Here is a 22,246-nt window from a genome sequence, read left to right on the forward strand (position 1 = left end):
GCTATTTGACGTCATGTTGACGTTAGCTTTGCTAGTTGACACAAGGTTGGGCCGGCATAAGTAACGTTAGCCTTGCCAGTTGATGCAAGGCGCAAAGCCGAGCTTATCTTGCTCGGTCTTTTGAGCGAGCATTGCATGGCCCACTACTTGCCCTCTTCCATTTCGGCCGCTGAAGTTATTTTTGTGTTGAAGGGCATGTATGTTTCAAGCACTTGTCCTTGGCATCCCTTTATGGTGGTTGGATTTGCTAAATACCTACTAATAGCCCAGCCCATACCCCAAAAAAAAAAAAAAAAAAAAAACCTCCAGCGCTTCCTAGTACTCTGACTACTCTCTGCTCGGCACCTCAATCACTTCACTCGACTCGACCAGGAAGGAGTAGGCGCGTCTTCTGTGTCCAACTCTCCCTCCCTCCCTCTCCGACTCCTCCACTGTGACTCCTATCATTGACTGAACATCTTCACTTGTTCTTTTACATGAGATGCCCTCAGAACTGAAACCCCCAAATCGAAACCAGGCTGCCTCTTGTTTTGGTCCGCCTTCATTGTTTGGATTTGGATTTTTCAGCGGGTACTCTCTCTCTCTCTCTCTCTCAACAATACCTAATACCTGGCCATGGAATTCTGTTATGCTCAAGCAATTTTCGCTGTTGAGTTGCTTTTGAGTAATTTATATCTTTCCACTGCACTTGTTTATATCTTGGTCTTGGAATAATATTGTGTGCGTATTTTACTATGAATATTGTGAATCATAGCGTAGTATCACACGCTGAGAAACACAATTGGTATTTGATAATGCAGATTTATGCAATGGAATGAAAAACATTATCAATTTAGATTTTTATTCAGTGTGACTGTGTGAGTACCGAGTGTAGTGGTATTATAAGATTCATACGGCCGACCTCACTTAGTGGGATAAGGCCTTGTTGTTGTTGTATTCAGTACGAGATTAACACATTTTAGTGTTATTATTGCCCAAAAAGTTATTTCTAGCTCTAGCTGGTGGACTTTTTAGTTTGCGGGACTTGTCATCACAGCCGATATATGTTTAGGTTCCTTATTATAGAATTGTTGCCTAAAGCTAAAAGTTTCCCCTACACATTTGCGAATACATTGGAGGGGAAGTGATTTCATTAATGATTGCTGCTATAAGGGGAACAAAGCTTCAAGATTGACATGTTTTAGTAACAGTCTTATACAATATTTGGTTTTGTACTGATAAGAAATAGGAGTGTATGTTAACACATTGTATTTTGACATATTGCAGGCTTGGTTTTCTCTTGGGAAGTCAGTATGTTTGATGTGAATGATGGTTTCTGGATTATCGACTAGGTTGTTGAACATATGTATAGCTTCGTATTGTAAGTCCCGGCTACTGGAGAGAGCAGAAGCCGTTATAATTGATGGCATAAGATTGGGGGTGATTCCAGATGTGGTAACTTACAATACTTTGCTCAATGCCTATTCTCGGTTTGTTAGCTTGGATTCAGCTTATTCTGTTGTTCATAGAATGAAAGAGGCTGGGATTAGTCCAGATGTCATTACATACAATTCTTTGTTATCCGGGGCCACCAGGAATTGCCTATTATCACAATCTCTGGATCTGTTTGAGGAAATGTTACAAGCGGGCATACATCCTAATGTATGGAGTTACAATATTCTGATGCATTGTTTCTTTAAGTTGGGAAAACCTGATGAAGCCAACAGAGTTTTTCAGGATATTTTACTTCGCAATCTCACTCCTCACCCAGCTACGTTTAACATAATGATTAATGGCCTTTGTAAAAATGAATACATTGATAATGCCCTTATGTTATTTAGGAATTTGCAACGTCATGGATTTGTTCCCCGATTAGTGACGTACAATATTCTTATCCATGGGCTATGCAAGGCACGCAGATTGGGGCAAGCAAGAAAGATGCTAAAGGAACTGGGGGAATCAGGTTATGAGCCAAATGCCATAACCTACACTACAGTTATGAAATGCTGCTTTAAGTTTAAGCAGTATGACGAAGCGCTCGAGATTATGTCAGAGATGAAGAGTAAAGGGTATACCTTTGATGGCTTTGCAAACTGCACAGTTGTTGCTGCTTTAGTTAAGACTGGGAGGATAGAAGAGGCAAATGCTTGCATGGAACAGACAATGAGAAATGGCATTGAACTTGATTTAGCGGCTTATAACACTTTACTTAATATGTATTGTAGAGAAGGTAAGTTTGAAGCTGCCTATAAGTTGATGGATGAAATAGAGAATGGAGGTCTGCAGTGTGACAAGTATACCCACACAATTATAATTGATGGATTGTGTAAGGCTGGTAATATTATCGGGGCTGAACAACATTTACAATATATGAAAATGATTGGCTTCCGTGAAAATTTGGTTGCCTTCAACTGCATGATTGATGGCTTGTGTAAAGCTGGTCAAATCGATCGTGCGATGGACTTGTATAAATCAATGGAGACTAAAGATTCCTTTACCTACACCTCTTTGGTGCACAATCTTTGCAAGGCTGGAAGGTTCCGTTGTGCGTCCAAGCTTATGATGAAATGTCTAAGAGATGGCAAGAAAATACTCAAGGCTACCCAACGAGCTGTCCTTGATGGTCTTCGTAGTACAGGGTATACAGATGAAGCAAGGAAGCTTCGGTGGAAAATTCAAGTGGCTCGAATATTACGTTAAAAATTGGCCGTGCTTTTGCTGCTGAAAATTAGTTTCATCATATTTGCATTGGCATTTTGGACAGCACCATTTAAAATCCCTCTTTTAGTCATATGCCGTAAACATAAGTTGTTTTGGGTGGTAAGCTTGTTCTACACAGCACTGATTATTAACGGTGAAGAGTAATGTTGAATCCGAATGTAAGGCGACTAACTACCCTGCCACTGCCTTGCATTGCTAATCTGACAGTGGTTCTGCCGGTGTGCATAACAGAAAGACACTACTTGTAGCAAATACACTACTTCCCATATTCATGTATGACTGGAAACATTTCTCAAATTCATCTGTCAGTCATGCTGGTTCTTCACTTGATGGACCCACTGTGAGTTTCTGTTCTTATTCCAACTGATTTAATAGATCTTCTTTGAGTTGTTAAATAAACTAATGCTCTTCAAAAGTTACTCAAAGAGCACCAGCACTTTTTTTATATTAATTTTCATTTTTTACTTCCTCTGGAAACAAATTATGAAATATGTGTTACTTTTGGCAGGGTAACTGGTTAGCATTATTGAGAGCAGTTTAGTTAGAACTCAGGACAACTACTAACTTCTCCTGAGAGGTAAACTTGTGTATTACAGCCTACTTTTCGTGTAAGTGATTTTTGACATCAAATTTTGATAATTTGGTTTCTTAGATACATTTAATGGTTGTATGACAGAGGAATAAGAGAGCTTTGATTCTCAGACCGAGAAAAAGGATGGTTTACTATACAATGTGTGCATCCAAAAGTTAAGAATTGCAAACTCTTGCATGTTTTATAAAAGAATAATTCTGAGGGAACCCTTGATTCTCTTTCATATTTGTTGGTCTATTTCTTAACCTGTAATAGCAATGATGTTTTACAATTCTTCAAGGTCTGAGATATTATATTTTTAAATAATATTCTTTGTAAGCAAAGTACTCCAAATTTTTACTATAAAAGGTTGATTGTTTACTTTTGTTTATGTGTTTTCCTATATCTTTGCTCTCTACCTGACTATCTTTTCACATTCTTAATATGCTGATAAAGAAATGTTAGATCAATATTTGATTTTGTTCTTTTCATTTTAAAGGAGTTTTTATGATTGAGAGGCCTCATTTATTTCGTGCTTCTGTGTGTGCGTGCTTATAACTTGGCTCAGAACTCAGAAGGAGATGCATTGACAAAATAAATAGTTTTCAGAGCATGGGATAAAAACTAAGGTGTATCATAATGTGCGCGGAGGTCCAGATTTTAAGCTCAGCAATTCAATTCACGTATGTCATTATGCAGATGTAGTGGTCTAAACCAAAGCAAGGTGACAGGGTAAGTAGAATAAAGAAAGAAAAAGACAGAAATATGAATTGCTGGTTTACTTCATATTACTGTATTTTATGTATTTAAAAATATTGCCTGTAGCTCCAAAGAGGATGGTTACTCGTTCGGCATAAAGGGTTTCTTCCCTTGATATCCTGGATGTTTAGGTGATCTAGTTTACTGAAAGTAAATTCCCAAAATTTCAGTCTAGCGAATAAGAATATTAGATAACTGCATAAAACATCTGTCCCGGTCCTAAATAAAATTTCGTATATGACTGCACAAACAGCAATTCAAGAAAGGCTCATACTCTATCAGAATAAAGCTGTTTGAATTATTCGAACAATAAACAAAAATCATACAAAAATATAGGGGAAAGATTGAAATGTATCGAGAAGAGATAACAGAGCTGGTTTTATGAGCTGGGACAGCGAAACAAAAAACCAGCTGCTCAACTTCTTTGGGCTGGAACAGAGAAAGGAGAGAAGGATTGAGGTATGTAGGTGGGAGCCTGATTCATGTCTGCTGGAAGGAGAAATAGGATATCAAAGAGGTTGATGGGGGATTAGGCTTCTCTGTTGGGTGGGAGGAGAAGAAGATGGTGAGGCCTTAAGCGAATACACACAATGGCAGCAGTTTTTGTTTAAAAGAAAAAAACATTATCTAACAGATGACACAAATCCTTACGTTAAAAGTAAGGAATCACCAATGACCAAAAGGTGCCATTGCCTCTAAGACTTTTGAAAGCAAAAGTAGGTTTACTGGTCGTCTTTCTTCTGGGGCTTTCGATGATTCTCCCATTCTTGCCCCAAAGTGCAACTAGACGACTTTGAAAACACTGATGAACATGGTATTTTTTTATTCTTGCCTCATTGTTTTTCCTTATTTCTTTGTAACATGTTCATTGATTTAACATGTACCACTGTTATGAAGAATGATGAAGGTGGTAACTCTGTATCCACTGTGCTTCTCGAGGGTATAGTGACAGTATATTGGATGATATTGAAGGAGCATGTGGATGGCAGAGTGAACACGGACAAGGTAATTTACAAGGAACATTCAGAATTTTATATTGCTAGGCTTGTTTTGTTTGACCTCTGCAATAAATGCAAGTGTATGTATAACTTTTAAAAAACTTAGGTGTCTGAACCATTGAATTTATATCTTCGCTATCATGATCGCTTTCATTTCAGGCAACAGCTGCTAGTGTATGTATACTGTTCTTGGAGCTGCAGCTACTGAATTGAGTGAGCTAGGAGAGTAAAGGAGTTATATTTTACAGAAACGGGAAACATTGTCATTTTCAGGCAGTGTGCATTGGATGGCTGTGTTTCACATTCAGGTAATGTGCACAGACGTCGTATTTTGTTCACTTTCAGTGATTTCATATGCAATATGCCTGTTTAGTTTAAAATAAAAAATAAAATAAAATAAATTAAAAAAATGTGCAATATTCCTGTTGAGGCTTGGGTTGGCCATGAGTGAAATAACGAACTAAAGAATCAATGATGTTGCAGATTGTACCAGTATACTGTAGCAAAATTTGCCGAAAGCTTTGACACTATGCCAAAATTTCTTGAGAAAAATGCTGGGCTTAATGCAACGGAGATCATATCTTCTATATGTGCTGAACATGCATCAGGAAATACCAAAGTTTGCCTTGACTAAGTAGGCTGTTCCTTGCCTTGTAGCAGTTCATGTTTTGTATGAGAGTTTCCATTGCATTGTATGTTGTTACAGCTGTGATGCTTGTAGACATCGAAATTTCAGTAAAACAAATGTTCACCAATGCATTAAAGTTTTGACGTGTCAAGGCATACATGGCATACGCCACGTGTTGTACAAATTATACATGTGGCGTGTGACTCAACAAAATAGGGAGAAATACCCTTGAAGGATTAAACAAGTTTTTCTTCTCATTTTGGGCAATGACAAGGCAAGTACATTTCAATCCATTGAGGATCAAAACAAGTTTTTCTTCTCATGTTGGGCAATGACAAGGCAAGCATACTTCAATCCATTACGGATCAAAGCAAGTTTTTCTCATTTGGGCAATGACAAAGCATACACATTTCAAGTTTAAAATGGTGTTAAGTGGGAAATTAAGCCATAAGTTACACCACTTCAAGTTTAAAATGGTATTAAGTGGGAAATTAGGCCATAAGTTACACCACTTCAAGTTTAAAATGGTATTAAATGGGAAATTAGGCCATAAATTACACCACTTCAAGTTTTAAATGGTATTAAGTGGGAAATTAGGCAATAAGTTACACCACTTCAATTTCAATATTGCATTAAGTGGGAAAATTAGGCAATGGTGCTTGGAAAAGAAAAAAATATTTTGTGGTGGTGATTCATTCTCAAAGCCTATAAATAGGCTTCTCCATCAAGGTATCAAGCATCAACCAATTCACAAATACATTTCTCCACACACCAAAACCTTGAAGCCTTAGAGTTCTAAAGCTCTCAAGAAAATCCCGAAGGATCAAGAAAGCACTCTTTGTTCTTCATCAAATCCTCCTTCAAGATCAAGCCCCAACGGCCCTTGAAGAACTTCCACCATTATTCAAGATCAAGCCCCAACGGCCCTTGAAGAAAGCGTTCATCATTCATCATCCGTTCATCCTAAGCTCAAGCCCCAACGGCCCTTTGGATCAACAATCTCAACAAATCCACACATCCAATCGTTCTTCAAGATTATGCCCAAAAGCCCTTGAAGATCCACTCATCCATCAACCTTAAAGATCAAGCCCAAAAGCCCTTGAAGAAATCCACACAACCATTATTCAAGATCAAGCCCCGACGGCCCTTGAAGAAAGTGTTCATCCGTTCATCAATTGTTCATCCTTAGATCAAGCCCCTGACAACCCTTTGGATCAACAACTCATCCACAAACCTACACCCTACGAAGATAGAATCAGAGGACCAAATTTGAGAGAGATCGTAACCCCAAAATCATTAAACACAAAAATATTATTTTGTACACGTTATTCCTGTTTCTTGTTTCAAGGAATTTTTCGTGTTCACAATGCTTTTATGTGATATTGGTTCTGAAGATTATTTTTTGTGCGTTAAATTTTGGTCTAGGATTTGTCCGTATGTTGTTACGCTGTGGTGTGTGCTTGCTGGTAAATGATTCTTGAAGCGTCGGTGGTAATTTGTTGGAGTGCTAGAGCCTTCTTTTCACCAAACGGGTGGCTGTATTGGGAGTTTGTTTTGCGTATTGTGCTGCTTCGTTTTGCTCGGTGCTGCCTTTTATTTGTTTTTAATTTTTGTGGCTTAGATTGTTGCTGCTTCTCAGTTCATACAATCACAAGGTTGTGATAAGTATTTATGAATCAAGTTTACAATCTCTTGCCAAAGGGAGTTGTGTATACTCTCTCGCTCTCACGTTTCGTAGTAACTTTGATATCGCATACATAGCATCGATCAAGTGCAGCTTGAAATCCACATCCTTTGCCTGCTTCTTCAAGATATCCTCGAGGCGGCCGAATTCGCCGGCAAGATGGTATTCATACTTAGAAACATTATGCTTAGTGAAGTGACAACCTAGTGCTTCACCAGGTCCTTGTTTGCTTGTGCTTTGGTACGAAACTGATTCTACCTTCTCAAGAACGATTTCGTAGCTGGGAATTGATGCTCACCACTGTAACTATATGTTAGCTGAAATTGTAGGAGAGTTTGTTGAGGATGAGGATATGCAGTGAGGTTTGTAAACACGAAAAATTCCTGAAACAAAAAACAAGAATACGTGTACAAAATATATTTTTGTATTAATGATTTTTGGGGTTACAATCTCTTTGTAATTTGATCCTCTGATTCTATCTTCGTAAGGGGTAGGTTTGTGGATGAGCTGTTGATCCAAAGGGCCGTCGGGGCTTGATCTAGGGATGAACAGTTGATGAATGGATCTTCAAGGGCGTTGGGCTTGATCTTGAAGAATGGGTGTATGGGTTTGTTGAGGTTGTTGATCCAAATGGTCGTTGGGGCTTGATCTTAGGATGAACGGATGATGAATGATGAACATTTTATATATTGCACATTCTATAATATGTTAATATGTGTACGGTTAGATGTTCAAATAATCTATAATATGTTTACATGTGTAAAATAAGAATAATGATAATTAAAAAATAATGGTTCATTTCAGTTTGATTTTAATCAGTTTCAAAAGTATCAAAATCGAACCAAACTGACATAAAATCGGATGATTTTAAATTAATTGACTTTTTGTTAGTCACTATCAAACCAAACCGATCAAAACAGTTCGAATTTGTCGGTTTGAACAGTTCGGTCGGTATGAGACTCACCCCAAAAGAAACAAGTTCAAAAATTCAAATAAAAATTCTATATGAACCAATTTATTTGCTAAACATACCCACCCGATTTTATTATGTTAAAGAAAAAATAAAATAAAATTGCTAAACATACCCCTTTCCTTTCCCCCTCGTGCGGCAACTGAAAGCCGTCTCCTTCCTACCTCTTTTCGCAGTCTCACTCTTCGTTGGCTTCCCCTCCCGCCCTCCGCCAGCAAGGTATCAGGTAAAATTTGGAACTCCATTTTCTTGTCTAATTTTCTCGGGAAAATCTGGGTCCTTTCCCAAGAAAGTTTTTGAATTGCTCTGTTTGCAAGTGTTTTAGGTTTGATAGACTTTGATTTACGTTGGATAAGGATAAACTCAAATCCATATACACTCATCAATTTGAACATTACTATTCGACACAGACAGAAGATGGCATTAAGGCAAATGCTATTCAACACCAGATCAGTGTTTTCTCCACCGGGGTTGGCCAGATTCTCCACCAAATCAAACCCATACCTAGGTAACCCCAAATTTTAGTCGAGTTTTCCATTTTTTTTCTTGGCTTCCAGAAAATGGATAGGAAAGAAATTTCTGGGTTATGTGCATTTGTTGATTTGCACTTGTTTAAATGTTAAAGAAAATTTTTAGTCAAGTAGCTATGTTAGTGTTTGATGCCGGAAAAAGTGGAAAGAAATGGGAAAATACTAGGGTTAGTTTTTGTAATGCTTTTAATTTAGGTTTTGATAGAAATAAATATGCTTTTTTTATTTGATTAGTGCTTGTTGGGTGGTTTCGAAGGAGCCGTTGAGTGAGAAGTTTAGAATACTGGATGGTGGTAAAAAGAAGTTTAGAATACTGGATGGTGGTAAAAATGGGTACGTCTGGTGCTGCGTATTATTTGGGGTATTTGGTCATAAGGGAATCAACAGATATTTGAAGATGCTGGGGGATTGGAAATGGCAGAGGTGTGGGAAATAGTCAAGTTTTGGGAACTCTATGGACTTCTGTATTTCCTATTTATAAGATACACATCTATCGACCATTATACTACCCTAAACCCTAAACTCTAAACCCATACAGGTATTTGAAGATTGTAGGGGATTGGAAATGGCGGCAGTGTGGGAAAAAGGTCAAGTATTGGGCAACGTTATGGGCTTTTGTATGTCTTATTTTTAGGAATATACCTCTATCCAGCATTATACTAGCTTGGATGCTAGGCTGCAGTGTCTTGATGTTTTAGTTTACTTATAGGTCACTTGTGCATTACGTGTTCGCTTTGATGTACAGCTTTTCTTTTGAAATAAATCTTTTCTTTTCGAAAAAAATATATAGAAGTGAAAAACTTTATTGGTCACTTCTCCACAGACAGTAAAAGGAATGGTTAATGAGGTTTGTTATGCTTGTGTTGCCACAGTTGTCTGGTTGCCGGGAAAGTTGGGGGATGTAAACAGTGTCAAGTCAAATGTTGAGTTTTGTTATTCAATGTTTCTTCTTTGTAACTATCTATTTTTGTGAAGAAATTTTCTCTACTCCTGGAAATTGAACTTGTGTTGTGTTCCTTATTTTCGCTTTGCAAGTGCATTATCTATTTGCTTTGCTCTCATCTGGTGCTAAAAGATTGAGAATGTTGAATGGAATGAAAAGTGAATATTTTTTGCGTATAGCTTAGTCTATAACTAGCTGTGTTAGGGCTAAAATAGGCGCTCTACATTCTCGTGTCAGAATATCAAGCACTTCTGTGAAATTGAGGCTCTGTTAAATAGTGGATTTAATTTAGTGGGAAACATCAAGATTGGGTTTGCGTGGCTTTTTTATTTTTTATTTTTCTTGCAGTGAAAGTTGGGATACCAGAGTTTTTGAATGGCATTGGCAATGGAGTGGAATCCCATGTGACCAAGCTTGAGTCTGAGATCGGAGACTTCCAAAAGTTGCTTGTCATTCGTACTCTCAGGCTGAAGAAACTTGGCGTCCCTTGCAAGCATGTAAGCAATCTCTTAGTCTAACACTCATTGTACGGTATTAATAACTGTATTATTCAGCACCCGCTGGGCATTAACACAGAAAAGTATTTGGGTTTTTTTTTATCAATTCTCGTAATTTAGGAATGTATAGCTGTATTACCTACTTAGCAGCAGTAAAGTTTTGTCTTGCTGATTAATGAGTGTGGAACGAAAACGGTGTCTGCCTTCCTTTAAAAAAGGAATAAATTTCAAGGATTTGAAAGTTGCAAACTTGGTGTTCATTTCATGGTGAAAATAATTTCACTACTTCACCTGGACTTGTATTTTAAAAATTGATAGCTGGATTCTTTTGCAGAGGAAGCTCATCTTGAAACACACTCACAAGTATAGGCTAGGACTCTGGAGGCCTCGAGCTCAGCCCGTCAAACCCTAGTTAGTTTAGGAGTAGCGCGTCCTTTACACAGATTTTGCCTGCCGCAAAATGTGACTGTCGGACACTTGATGTTATGAGATTTGAAAGAAGAGTTTTACTTGTTTGTTAGTCGTCTGTCTCCTGTATTTAATTTATAATGAAGTTTAGTGCTTTAGTGTCTGATATACTGGATGTTCAGTTTCATAATGTACCTAGCCAGTTGAATTTAACAATAATTTTTTAGCAAATTTAATTACGTATTGCTCTTCACATCTCTCATTCGTGTGGAACTCGTACGTAGAATCCCATTCGTATGTGTAAGAGATGTGATCTACCAATTTTCGGTAAATGTATCATGAATATCTGCATGACTGAAAATTAAGCTCCGAGTGTTCTTCAATGTGAAGCGATGCAGTTGGACCATGTTTTACGATACTGAGGCAGTTGGAGCATGTCTCGTAGTATCAACGTAGCATTCAAAACTGGACATTAAAGTATAAGAACATATTGACACTCATATGTTTCGATGCCCACGCCGTTCGATTGATTGTAACGAGTCTTAACTGAAACGGTCACAACCAATCTCACAAGCTTGCAAACTTATAAATTTTCATATCTTTAAACTCTCAAGGAAGGAGAGCCCCCAAAAACCCTACAGATGGTGACAAATTCTCGATTTAAACCCTAATCCCCCTAACAAAACCCTACTAGGATAAGTACTCCAAAAGCTTGTACACCAAGGAAACCAAAACAGGAAACATCACACTTGAGCGACCAAAACACAATGTTTCACATGACAGTGTACTTGAGCTCTCAACATGACAGATTGAGAAACTAGAAATTTTATACGGTAGTAGACTTCCACCAAAAAACCGTAAATTTTGAGCTCTTATTTCCAACAATCTCCAACTTGACGAAAAATGTATTGGCTGCCACTTCAAATCGAGAAGTCGAGTTAATCAAGAAGCTCATGAGGATAATCGGCTAAAATTAAGGTTCATGGGAGAAATTGGCCAATTATAAAAGTTCAGGGTAGCAATCGGTTAACATTAAAGTTTTGGGAGGGGACGGGGAAATTGACAACTCCTTAGAAGTTGCGAGAGGGAGAATCGACGAATACCTCATCATATAGCAACCCCAAAAATAGAAGGCAAGTTCAGAAAAACCAAACCCTAGCTACATTTTTAAGAGCAGTTCACTCTTTTTAGGAGGGCCATTGTAAGGCAAGGGTAAGACATGTAAATTGCCTTTGTGCAACTCCATCCGTTGGGCAAGGGTAAAGGCAAGAGCGGTTCCTATTTACATATATATATATATATATTTTTTTTTTTTTTTTCTCTATGCCTTGTAAGTGTGTTTAAGTGTGAACTTTGTAAGTTTGTTTATTGAAATAAAACTCCCAAAAATGTAACTCTTACCATATTTTCTATATCATGTTTGTATCATCTCTCCAAATAAGGTGAGACTCACATGTGTTGGTGGGCTCTACCTTTATTAGAGAGATGATACAAATATAGTATGAACAATATGGTAAGTGTATCATTACTCTGAAACTTCATGTTTAACTCCAAGAATTTAATTGGGATGTGATATCCACACACCCCTTTTTACTTCTCCCACACCTTTTTTGTTTTTGGCCGTCGGATCGAATGAATTGAAGAAGATCAACAGACATAAATTAACAAGGGGTGTGTGAGAAGTAAAAATGGGTGTGTGGATAGCACACCCCATTTAATTTCTCATACAAAGCAAAGCATAGCATAGCATTACAACTAGTACAATATTAAAACAATATTATTCTCAGTAGCTTACAACCTAGGACATACAATGCGTAGTGCTAGGGCATCCAACGTATGGCATAATTTTGTATTTAAAGTATGCTTCACAATGTTCCAACATTTGTGTTTATGTGAATGATGTATTGTTGTTATGAAGATTAAATCACATTTGTGCTTTCTATTACCTCATTGGCTAGATTATCACTGCTTTGATAAATTGCTTCCGCTTTTGTGAGGACTTCTTGCCAATGCATCAACTATTTATGTAGATGTTTGTACCTATTCAACAAAGATTCCTTTGTTTGGGATGTGCCTTGAATCTGCTTGACAAATTGTGCATGAATCTTCTTTCACATTTGTTCCACCCTCATCTCATTTTTCATGATTAGTTCATGAATAACTCGTGCCTAACTTTCAAGCAAAGCAACGTCCCGATCGACCAAATTGCCTTATCACTCCTTTTGGTAAAAAAATGATTTGGAAAGTGGAAAAAAAAATCGAAATTTGTAGTAAAAATAAATGTTGAGTTTGTGATGTGCTGGAATAAAGAAGATGGTTGGGTATTTATAGTATTTTCACTCCCCAATCCTGACATACGTCCAAGATCTACACGTGACGCCACCACATCTCTGTTTATCCATCATGTCTTGCCTCCAATACAACCAAAACACAATCAATGATTCAACCACGTAGTCATTTTCTTTTATTCATGGTTGCATCTAACCTTAGTGTTAGATTGCCTACATACCCTATGTCACATCCCGACTCGGGTGGGACCACTTCCCGGGCCCAACTCTACTGTAGCACGATATTGTCCGCTTTGGGCCCCCAGCATACTCTCATGATTTTGTTTCTGGGAACTCACACGAGAACTTTCCGGTGGGTCATCCATCATGAGAGTGCTTTCGCGCGTTACTCGCTTAACTTTGGAGTTCCCATGGAACCCAAAGCCAATGAGCTCCCAAAAGGCCTCATGCTAGGTAGGGATGAGAATATACATATCACTTCCCTGGGCGATGTGGGATGTCACAATCCACCCCCCTTAGGGGCCCGACGTCCTCGTCGACACACCACGACCAGGGTTAGGCTTTGATACCAAATTGTCACATCCCGGCCCGACTTCACCGTAGCACGATATTGTTCGCTTTGGGCCCCCAGCACACCCTCACGGTTTTATTTCTAGGAACTCACACGAGAACTTCCTAGTGGGTCACCCATCATGGGAGTGCTCCTCGCCCGAACTCGCTTAACTTCGGAGTTCCAATGGAACTTGAAGCCAGTGAGCTCCCAAAATACCTCATGCTAGGTAGGGATGAGAATATACATATAAGGATCATTCCCCTGGGCAATGTGGGATGTCACACCCTAAGAAGGGATCAAGCCTTTCGTAGTTCACCCTTCACTACACTCCTACGTTTATCCCAGTACATTCTAACAGAAAGACATAACATTTCAATCAATTATTGGGACTTGATAAGCATGAATTATTTGATTCAGGCTACATAACGAACCCACATGACATTCAAGATTTCCATTTCATCAATCATATAAATCACTATGTTTTCAGTATAATACCGCAATCCATAGCATGTAACATATCTAAGAATCAATAAAGCACATTATTATTCTCTAGTCACATTGATCAACTAATCTAATTATATTAATAACAATCATATCCAACATTATTCCACAATCACTTCAATTAACCAATTCCATAAATAAAAGATACACGATATTAACATTTAACCATGTTAATCAATCAACAAGAGCACATATCATTTCACAAAATATAATAAAAGAACTCTACACAATTCCCTTGGATTATAAATAAAAACATGGTAAATCTAGTTTATACTCACAAGTTCTACTGTGGGGTAATTCCCATTTATCCGAATCTAGTGGTCGGGTACTCCATTGCTCCTGGAAGCCGGGTACGCTGCTTTCTTTCGAAATTTTATGTTTTGATACTTCTGGAATTGATTGTGTCGGTAAAGTTTGAGTTATTAAGTTGTTGGTAATGTCGAAATCGTTATTGTTTTACGGTACTGCGAAGCGGATGCTTATACAAATTAGGAAGATGATGATTGAGTAGGCGTGCGTTTTGGAAACCATGGAAGGGGCAACGACATGAGGGATGTAATCCCAAAATTGTAAAAGTTTTGTAGGAAGTGAAAAAGACGGAGCGGGTTTCTTTCGGAAGAGAAATGTGAAAGCAGAATTCAATTTTTTTTAGTTGGAGATAGTCAATTTTAAACTAATTTGAACACTTGATTCTAATATAAGTAGAAATGAAATAGAATTTTAATTTGATGTAGTTTAGATGACCCAAAAATGATTCCTTTCATTGATAAACTAGCATTGGGGCTGTACTATTTGTTACACGAGTAAACAGAATGAGCTACTGTATCTTGAAGGGGATGACCGTCTTGAATGTACTTTTATGCACCATAATAACTTAACATAAGCACATGAAAGTGCTTCCTCTGAAAGTCTTAAATAAGGAGAAATTTGAGGTGGTTTTTGAGTTAGAGAAATAATTGTGTTGGAAATTGGATGCACATGGGATTTTCTCCGTTTGGAAGTTCTGAAGTTTTTCGGTGTTAGGAGATGTGCTATGATGGTAATTTTCTTGGTGGTTTGGGAAGAAGGGAATATGAGGAATTTTGAGATGTTATCGCTGATGAGATGGAGTACTTTTTTGGTTTGGGCATCTGTAGCTTTGGAGTCCAGAGATCTCTTTTTCTGTTATTTGATCAAATTTGAAGGCCTCTATATTGTAATTCTGTGTTTTGTCTTTTGTTTCTTGTTAAAGAAAGAAGTAGCATATGTTATGAGTATTGCGATTATATGATGGTTAGAGAAGAATCATGTCTATGAGATGATTATTCTTTAGATAAGTTAAATTTTGGAGTTCGAATTCTTGATTGGAATCAGCAAATTATTTTCATCTGCTTTTTGTAAATATAGTTTATTTCATATATGGTGCCTTTCCTAAGCTATTATTGGCTTCCTGTTTTTTAATGCAGTGAATTACTATCTAAAGAACAAAAAGACCATTTTTGGGACTTCATTGATGCCTGGCATCATAGTGAGAAGGATGATGCTGAATCTTATACTGCTAAGGGCTGCCTAAAAAAAATTGTAAAGCACGGACTCTCTATTTTAAACGAACCATTGGCATCTTTGTTTGAATTCTCCCTCATGCTGAGATCTACATCTCCAAGATTGGTTCTTTATCGGCAATTAGCTGAGGAGTCTCTGTCTTCTTTTCCTCTGGTTGATGAAACTAATTCAAGCAATGACAGTGGAATTTCTGAAATAACTGAGCTTATGGAAGGTAAAAGGTCAGATCTTTTGAACATTGGTCGAAACCCGAAGAGCCCTAATGGGAAATGTTGTTGGGTGGATACTGGAGGTGCACTATTCCTTGATCCAGCAGACTTGAAAATATGGCTTCAAAGTCCAAGAGATTCATGAGTACTCTCTTGAATTTTGCCTTGTTCTCTATCTCTAGAAAGAGTATCCATATTGGGAACACTTCCTTACTCTATTTTTCTTGCTTCTCAGTTCTGGAGATTCATTTCAGCAGCCTGAACATTTTGAATTTGATCACATCCATTTTGATTCAAGTGTTGGAAGTCCTGTTGCTGTTCCTTATGGAGCTCTTGGAACTGATTGCTTTAGGGAGTTTCATCTCACCCTAGTTGAAGCTGCAAAAGAGGTTCACATCATGTTATATACTTTATATCCTCTTGGACATTAGATTGATTAATCACACTACAGTAAAGTTTGATTACTCTTATTTGTTTGAGAAGTCTAAAAATTGGGTATAAATCATATTATAATCGAGGAATACATGAGGGGAGGTGAGTGGGTGAACCATAATAATAGGTGCAGCGAAGTACTGTTAATTCTAGATTGTTAGAAGTTTTTCTGGAAAGACATCCGCAATGGCTACACCTGTTGTTGAGTTGCTTCCAGGTCGTTTTGGGTGGATGCTATTAAGTTCTGGGAGGATGTTTGGGTGAGCTAAAATATTTGGATACAGTTCAAAGAAGACGGCCTTCTGTCTTTATTTCTGTCCCCTGGTGTTGTGTGTAGGAAGGATTCTGATTATAGATCACTTATTGCTTCATTGAGCTTTGATGTATTCTTTACGGTCACAACTACTCATGGAGACAGGCTTATAGTCTCCTCTAATATCATGCAGTGCTTTGTTGTGCGAGGAATTTAATTTTTTTGGGATAATATGGAGTTGGCTCGTTTATGGGGATAGGGTCCCTTTTTGGTCTTCTCTGTGGGCATCACTTTAGAAAGTTGTCAATTTTCTGTTATTTTATTCGATTGGGTGGCAGCTGTTACGTAATTTTTATGATGTATATTGCATCTCGGTTGCTTAAGATTGGTAGTTCTAGTTCATCGTTTCAGTCGTGGATTTCTTGTTCACATTTCCTGTACTCTGCGACTGTTAATAAAAACACTGTTTCTTATATACAAAAAAAGTAACTATGCCCAGATTCGGGGTAGTAAACAGAAGGGAGAGAATTTACTTAATTTGTCAGCTTTTGTTCTTTTTGTTCATTTTCTACTTTTTCCTTTTTAAGAGGATAGGTACTAACTTTTTGTCGTATGATCTCATGATGCTGCTTTATGTTTAGAGTCTTTGTACTGGTTATCTCTTTTATGTTCTGTTATACATGTATTTTTATATGTATTGCACATATGTAAGAAAGGTGAGTGTTGCATGCATAATTTTTTGCACACATTACAAATCTTTGTTTGCTTGATAATTCTTAGTGTGTGCTTGTATGTAATATATGCAAAATCTTTCTAAAAGATTGGTCCGAGACTTCCAGGGAAAAGCTAAGTATGTTGTTAGACAAGTATTACCTTCTGGCAGTGATGCCAAGATTGACCGTTGTGGTGCTGTTGGTACAAGAGATTCATTAAACTTGGGAGGCTATGGAGTAGAACTTGCTTTGAAAAATATGGAATATAAGGCTATGGATGATAGCGTTATAAAGAAAGGTTAGAATAATTGATTCTACCTGTTGCTTTTGATTCTTCTGTTGGTTTGTCTTCTCAAGCTTTTGAGGCATGTCCCAGTATCTTAAGGATGTTTGAATGCAAAAAACGAAATAGGTATTGAACTGTTTCTTGATTAATAATAGTATATATGAAAGAAGTGTGATGACAGTTAAATTGAAAACTTTATAAATCCCAAAATGTGTGAGGCATACACTATCCTTAGTCTTGAAAATCTTATATATGTTTCTGTTTCTAATAACTAAGTAAACCTGATAAACTCAGACCTGTAGTCTTAACAAAAAACGAGATTACGATGGAATGAGTGAATAAAAATGTCTATGAATCAAGCTTTTGAGATAGAATCATGTTTTCCGCTCAGTTTCGAAACCAGTGATACGTTTGCACTTTAAAGCATCGCTACTTTTCCATAAACTATGAGAGCGCAATTGGATTCCACTTGACCAAGTTATATGTAACCATTTTCTTATTTTGTTTCAAGATAGTCAACACTTACTCAGAAAAAATATAAAAACTTCCAACTACTTTAAACAAGTAATATCAATAATTACCAAAGATATAGAAAGTTTGTAAAGCTGCTTAGCCTCCTAAACATGCATGAATGGGTACCTAACTCATACTGCTGACCAACTTAACTGAGATTCAGAATTAGTTGCTTACACATGCACACAATATCTTGAGTAGCTAAAGCCTCAACACAACTTTAATATACTCTACTCTCTTTACTCTTCTTCCAAAAATAGGCTTGACTCTCTTTACAAAGAGTCGGTTAAGCTTGAAAATTGCAAATTTCCTGAAATATGAATTGGACACTTTTGAATATTTTATTTTTCTTCTTTTCTTCACATCTTCATGTTTTTTGTTATTTTTTTAATTGCAGGAAACAAAAATATGTTTAGTGCGTGTACTCATGTTTAATTGTTCATAAATTTTTTTTTTTTTTGGGTCAAAATATTCCTCAGAAGTTCCAGGTTTATGTTGCAGGTGTCACATTAGAAGATCCCAGGATTGAAGATCGCAGCCAAGAAGTCAGAGGGTTTATATTCTCCAAAATTCTGGTTTGTTTTCCTTGATATACTATAATAGCACAAGTTACAATAAATTTTATTATTAAAAAGATTCTGAGTTTTAAGCACACTCTTACTCTCTTTGGTTTTCGCTGGAAAGCTTAATTTTTTTTTTACATGATGCCATTGTATTTTCCCTTTCACTAATGACACAAATTGAGTGCAAGAATTTTCATTAGTCTTAGACTGGGAAAATATCAAAACAAATCCGGAAGAAGAATTTGAAACAGCTTTTGTTTCAATTTCTTTTGTTCTTTTGTTACATTGAAAAGCTATCGCTCCCTCTACGTCGACTTCCTCCTCGACTTCCCCAGCTCCAACACCGCGTCAGATTACGATATCATCCACATTTCCTTCAACATGACTATGTAGCAACTTAGTTTGTTAGTAGAAATGAAAAGCAATTCCACCAAAAGAAGGGAAAGGCAAGACAAAAGAAAAGCTTAAAGCAGAAAAAAGTAGTAAAAAATTAAAAAAATGAACATTGAAATAATGAGAAGAAGCAAGGGAAATGGAGAAGAAGACACGGGCAAAGGGATGAGACCTTGGGTCTTATTTTTTAAGGAAGGTGTGACACAAAAACAAAGCTTCGTTACTTTGATAACTTGGCCACTACCAAGACACCTCCCTTGGCAACTATCCTCACCCAAAGATTTGGTGGACTTCTACCATATACAACTACACCTTAGTACTCGAAAGTTTCGCGACTACTCAGTGACTTAGATTTTTCAAGTTCCTAATCGAGAAGTTTTGTTCACTCTGGATACTTATCCACACTAGTAACCGGAGCAATCTAGCGAAAGTCACAAACTTGACCAATGTCTCATCTCTTTGCACGTGTCTTCTTTCCCATTTACCTTGCTTTTTCTCATTATTTCACTGTTCATTTTTTAATTTTCTGCTACTTTTTTCTGCTTTTTGCTTTTCTTTTGTCTTGCCTTTCCCTTCTTTGGTGGAATTGCTTTTCATTTCCACTAACAAATTGAGTTGTTGCAAAGTCATATTGAAGGAATGTGGATGAGGTCCTGCTCTGACGCGGTGTTGGAGTTGAGGAAGTCAAGGAAGGAGTCGACGTAGAGGAAGTGATAGCTTTTCAACGTAACACCATCATCTGTAGCTCGAATCGCAAAGTCGTCTTCATGAAAGTTGTTCCTTAACTCGTGAATTACAACATATCCAAATTTGAGAATCATCGAAGCAGTACAACTCCAGAAATTTAGGTATAATAAGTGACTGTTCATTATTTTTCTGTCAACCCATTAAACTTGTTGTGAGCTTCAAAACTCCATTTTCTCTTGTTCAGATCAACATACTTTCTTCATCGAAGTTGTTCCTCATCCTTTCTTTTATAACATATAAAAAATTCAAAACAAACTAACGGTTAAATATTCCAGATCTTCAAAACACTATGGCAACTTTGAAGTCTGCAGAAATCCGACCATCGTGTTTGGAGCTTCAATACTCTTAACTTCCATCGCTTAAACAAAAACAGTTCCTTCTTGAAGTTATTCATCTGCTCAAGAACTATAAGATGTCCAAAATTCAGCTCCATTGAAGAAGAGCAAAAGTTACAGGAATTTGATAGATAGAAGGAGACGGAAGAGGGAGAGAGAGAGAGAGGTTGCTTGGGTTGGATTTCTAGTTTGGGGGAGATTCCAGTTTTTGTAGCACCTTCATTACTGATGAATTTCTTGTACTTTTGTTCACCATTAAATGTGGAACTTTAACTTGTTATTTACTCTATTATAATATGTTTGAAAACATATATAAGTAAATAGGTAAGGTGTATTGGTTGTGAATTTTTGTTTGGGTATATAGCTTGAACAGTTGAAGCTATTTTTAGGACACAAGAACTTGATTTTGCTTCACACTATTTTGATCAAGAGTGTGTGAAGCTTTGTAGGTGAAGTTTTGTGGTTGAAGGTTGAAGCTTTGTAGGTGAAGCTTTGTGGTTGAAACTTTGTAGGTAAAACTTTGTGGGTGAATCTTTATGTTGGTCACCATAAATTGGTTTTGCTTCACATTATCTTGATCAAGGGTGTGTGAGGCTTTTGACATTTGTCGTTGCCCTTCATTTGTTGAAGTTTTTGTTGGCACCATAAACTGGTTTTGCTTCACACTATCTTGATCAAGAGTGTATGAAGCTTTTGAGAATTGTAGTTGTTTTTCATTTATCGCTATCTTGTTGTTCTGAGCTTCTAGCTCATCGACTTTAGCCTGAAGAGCAAATTTATTTCGTTCCATTTTTCGTTGCTTCGCACTTAGTGCAAATGGGGTGTCGTTCTGCGTGATGTGGTTCCTTTCGCTTCCTATGTTGGAGATAGGTGCCTGGTCGAAAGAAAGCGTACGAATGGTGGAAACCAGCTTGACAAAGCTGGAGAGAGTAGAAATAAGTGCGATTCCCACAGACGGCGCCAAATGTTGATACACAAAATTGGCGAAGACTTTGGTACAAGAGAAAGTGTTAAGTTTGTGACCTTTGCTAGATTGCTCTGGTCACCAGTGTGGATAAGTATGCAAAGATATAGAGACAGGGAAACAAACACAAGATATATGTGGTTTACCCAGAATGGCTACGTCCACGGAGTAGATGAGTTTTCATTAGTTGTGAAGGGTTTACACAAATACATAGGTTCAAGCTCTCCTTTAGTGAGTTCTAGTGAATAGTTTAGTACAAATGACATTAAGCATTATTGTGGGAGAATGATCCCCTTTTATAGAAGAGAGTTTCTAGTTTTGTTCTGATCTTGACACGTGTCGTGCTGTGATTGGCCTATGATATTGACACATGTTGCGCTGTGATTGGCCTCTGATATCGACACGTGTCGCGTTATGATTGGTCTCCTGGTTGGAGGGAAAGTCTTGTGGGTCCTTGACGGTATATTGTTGATCGGTGCTCAGTAGTTTTGGGATTGGTCAAGTATGGTACAAACACACTGCAAAGATCTTAGGTGACGAACTAGACATCCAAGAGCCTGCACCACTTCCTAATGAATCAGAGAAATCATTGACCGGCAATCCGGAGGAGGATCTTGAATCTAAGGCAGAGTTGTGAATAGAACACACACCATGGTTCAATTCCAGTAGAGCAATTATTCAAAAGATCTGAGGTAATAGGTACACTTACACATAATGTGACCTCAAGGTGATGGCCCTTACAAACGGTGTACCTGTATGCTAAACAAGAGATTTCGGCTAATCAGCAGGAAGATAATGTAATATCGGTAAATAGAGGCTTTACAGGCCTTCTATGTCATTGGAATAGCAACTGAGACTCGTTCGGGCTTATTAATTATTAGCCCACGATACACTTGAGAAAAAGATATTTTGTCGAGCTAATTTACCAAGACTTCTTTTGTGAGTGTTTGAAATTGGATGGATGACAAGAAAAATGAAAGATGTCTACTTTAGAATGGCTTTTGCTTCTTTAACTAGCTTCAAGATGGTATTGGTAGATAACAAATTTGACATATTTAAGCATTAAACATGTTTATTTTTACTTTACAACTATATCAAATCGCTTTTTGCGCAATGCGCAATTCAAGTGCTTTTCCAAAAAAGAAAAACAAAACATTCAACAACGGTGATACAATTTTTACCACACGTGCAAAAGGGTTAAGAACACCTATAATACTTGCAAGAATGACAAAGATATTGTAGTATAAATGGTTCTAGCAAGGTTAT

General features: G+C 37.4%; 2 protein-coding genes and 1 long non-coding RNA gene across 11 annotated transcripts; all 3 read left to right on the plus strand.

The window, feature by feature from the left end:
• Positions 1–133: 133 nt before the first annotated feature.
• Positions 134–5,792, plus strand: LOC103946453 (pentatricopeptide repeat-containing protein At5g46680). 4 transcript variants are annotated; one of them, XM_048586123.1, is made up of 7 exons: positions 135–570; positions 1,267–3,040; positions 3,209–3,277; positions 3,771–4,844; positions 4,928–5,035; positions 5,188–5,336; positions 5,512–5,792. In XM_048586123.1, exon 2 carries the CDS (start codon positions 1,306–1,308, stop codon positions 2,677–2,679), a length of 1,374 nt encoding a protein of 457 aa, XP_048442080.1. In that variant the 5' UTR covers positions 135–570; positions 1,267–1,305; the 3' UTR covers positions 2,680–3,040; positions 3,209–3,277; positions 3,771–4,844; positions 4,928–5,035; positions 5,188–5,336; positions 5,512–5,792. The 4 variants fall into 4 exon arrangements, with proteins under 4 accessions (XP_048442079.1, XP_048442080.1, XP_048442081.1 ...); XM_048586124.1 differs by having other exon boundaries at positions 3,840–4,844; XM_048586122.1 differs by lacking the exons at positions 3,771–4,844; positions 4,928–5,035; positions 5,188–5,336; positions 5,512–5,792 and having other exon boundaries at positions 134–570; positions 1,267–2,799; positions 2,908–3,040; positions 3,209–3,657.
• Positions 5,793–8,371: 2,579 nt separating this feature from the next.
• LOC125478197 lies at positions 8,372–10,945 on the plus strand. Of its 5 annotated transcripts, XM_048586044.1 has the most exons (5): positions 8,435–8,536; positions 8,721–8,818; positions 9,379–9,427; positions 10,132–10,280; positions 10,615–10,945. In XM_048586044.1, the coding sequence occupies exons 3-5, from the start codon at positions 9,406–9,408 to the stop codon at positions 10,690–10,692; spliced, it is 249 nt and encodes an 82-aa protein (XP_048442001.1). In that variant the 5' UTR covers positions 8,435–8,536; positions 8,721–8,818; positions 9,379–9,405; the 3' UTR covers positions 10,693–10,945. The 5 variants fall into 5 exon arrangements, with proteins under 5 accessions (XP_048441997.1, XP_048441998.1, XP_048442000.1 ...); XM_048586040.1 differs by lacking the exon at positions 9,379–9,427 and having other exon boundaries at positions 8,372–8,536; XM_048586041.1 differs by lacking the exon at positions 9,379–9,427 and having other exon boundaries at positions 8,381–8,536; positions 8,636–8,818.
• Positions 10,946–14,225: 3,280 nt separating this feature from the next.
• Positions 14,226–20,271, plus strand: LOC125468293. 2 transcript variants are annotated; one of them, XR_007258936.1, is made up of 6 exons: positions 14,226–14,380; positions 15,476–15,926; positions 16,017–16,170; positions 17,306–17,477; positions 18,480–19,782; positions 19,957–20,271. It is a non-coding gene; the product is annotated as an uncharacterized LOC125468293 (long non-coding RNA). The 2 variants fall into 2 exon arrangements; XR_007258937.1 differs by having other exon boundaries at positions 18,480–18,553; positions 19,957–20,239.
• The last annotated feature ends 1,975 nt before the right edge of the window (positions 20,272–22,246 follow it).

Source organism: the organism of the source record quoted next, unplaced genomic scaffold, assembly GCF_019419815.1.
Source record: "Pyrus x bretschneideri cultivar Hongxiangsu unplaced genomic scaffold, Pyrus_bretschneideri_v1 Contig24, whole genome shotgun sequence".
Taxonomy (NCBI): Eukaryota; Viridiplantae; Streptophyta; class Magnoliopsida; order Rosales; family Rosaceae; genus Pyrus; species Pyrus x bretschneideri.

What these genes read in the sequence shown, in the direction of transcription:
- LOC103946453 (XM_048586122.1), top strand. Translation starts at nt 1,306, where the DNA reads ATGATGGTTTCTGGATTATCGACTAGGTTGTTGAACATATGTATAGCT.
- LOC125478197 (XM_048586040.1), top strand. Translation starts at nt 8,728, where the DNA reads ATGGCATTAAGGCAAATGCTATTCAACACCAGATCAGTGTTTTCTCCA. An exon ending in CAAATCAAACCCATACCTAG is followed by an intron (nt 8,819 to 10,131) that starts GTAACCCCAAAT and finishes TTTTTCTTGCAG; the next exon opens with TGAAAGTTGGGATACCAGAG. An exon ending in TTGGCGTCCCTTGCAAGCAT is followed by an intron (nt 10,281 to 10,614) that starts GTAAGCAATCTC and finishes ATTCTTTTGCAG; the next exon opens with AGGAAGCTCATCTTGAAACA.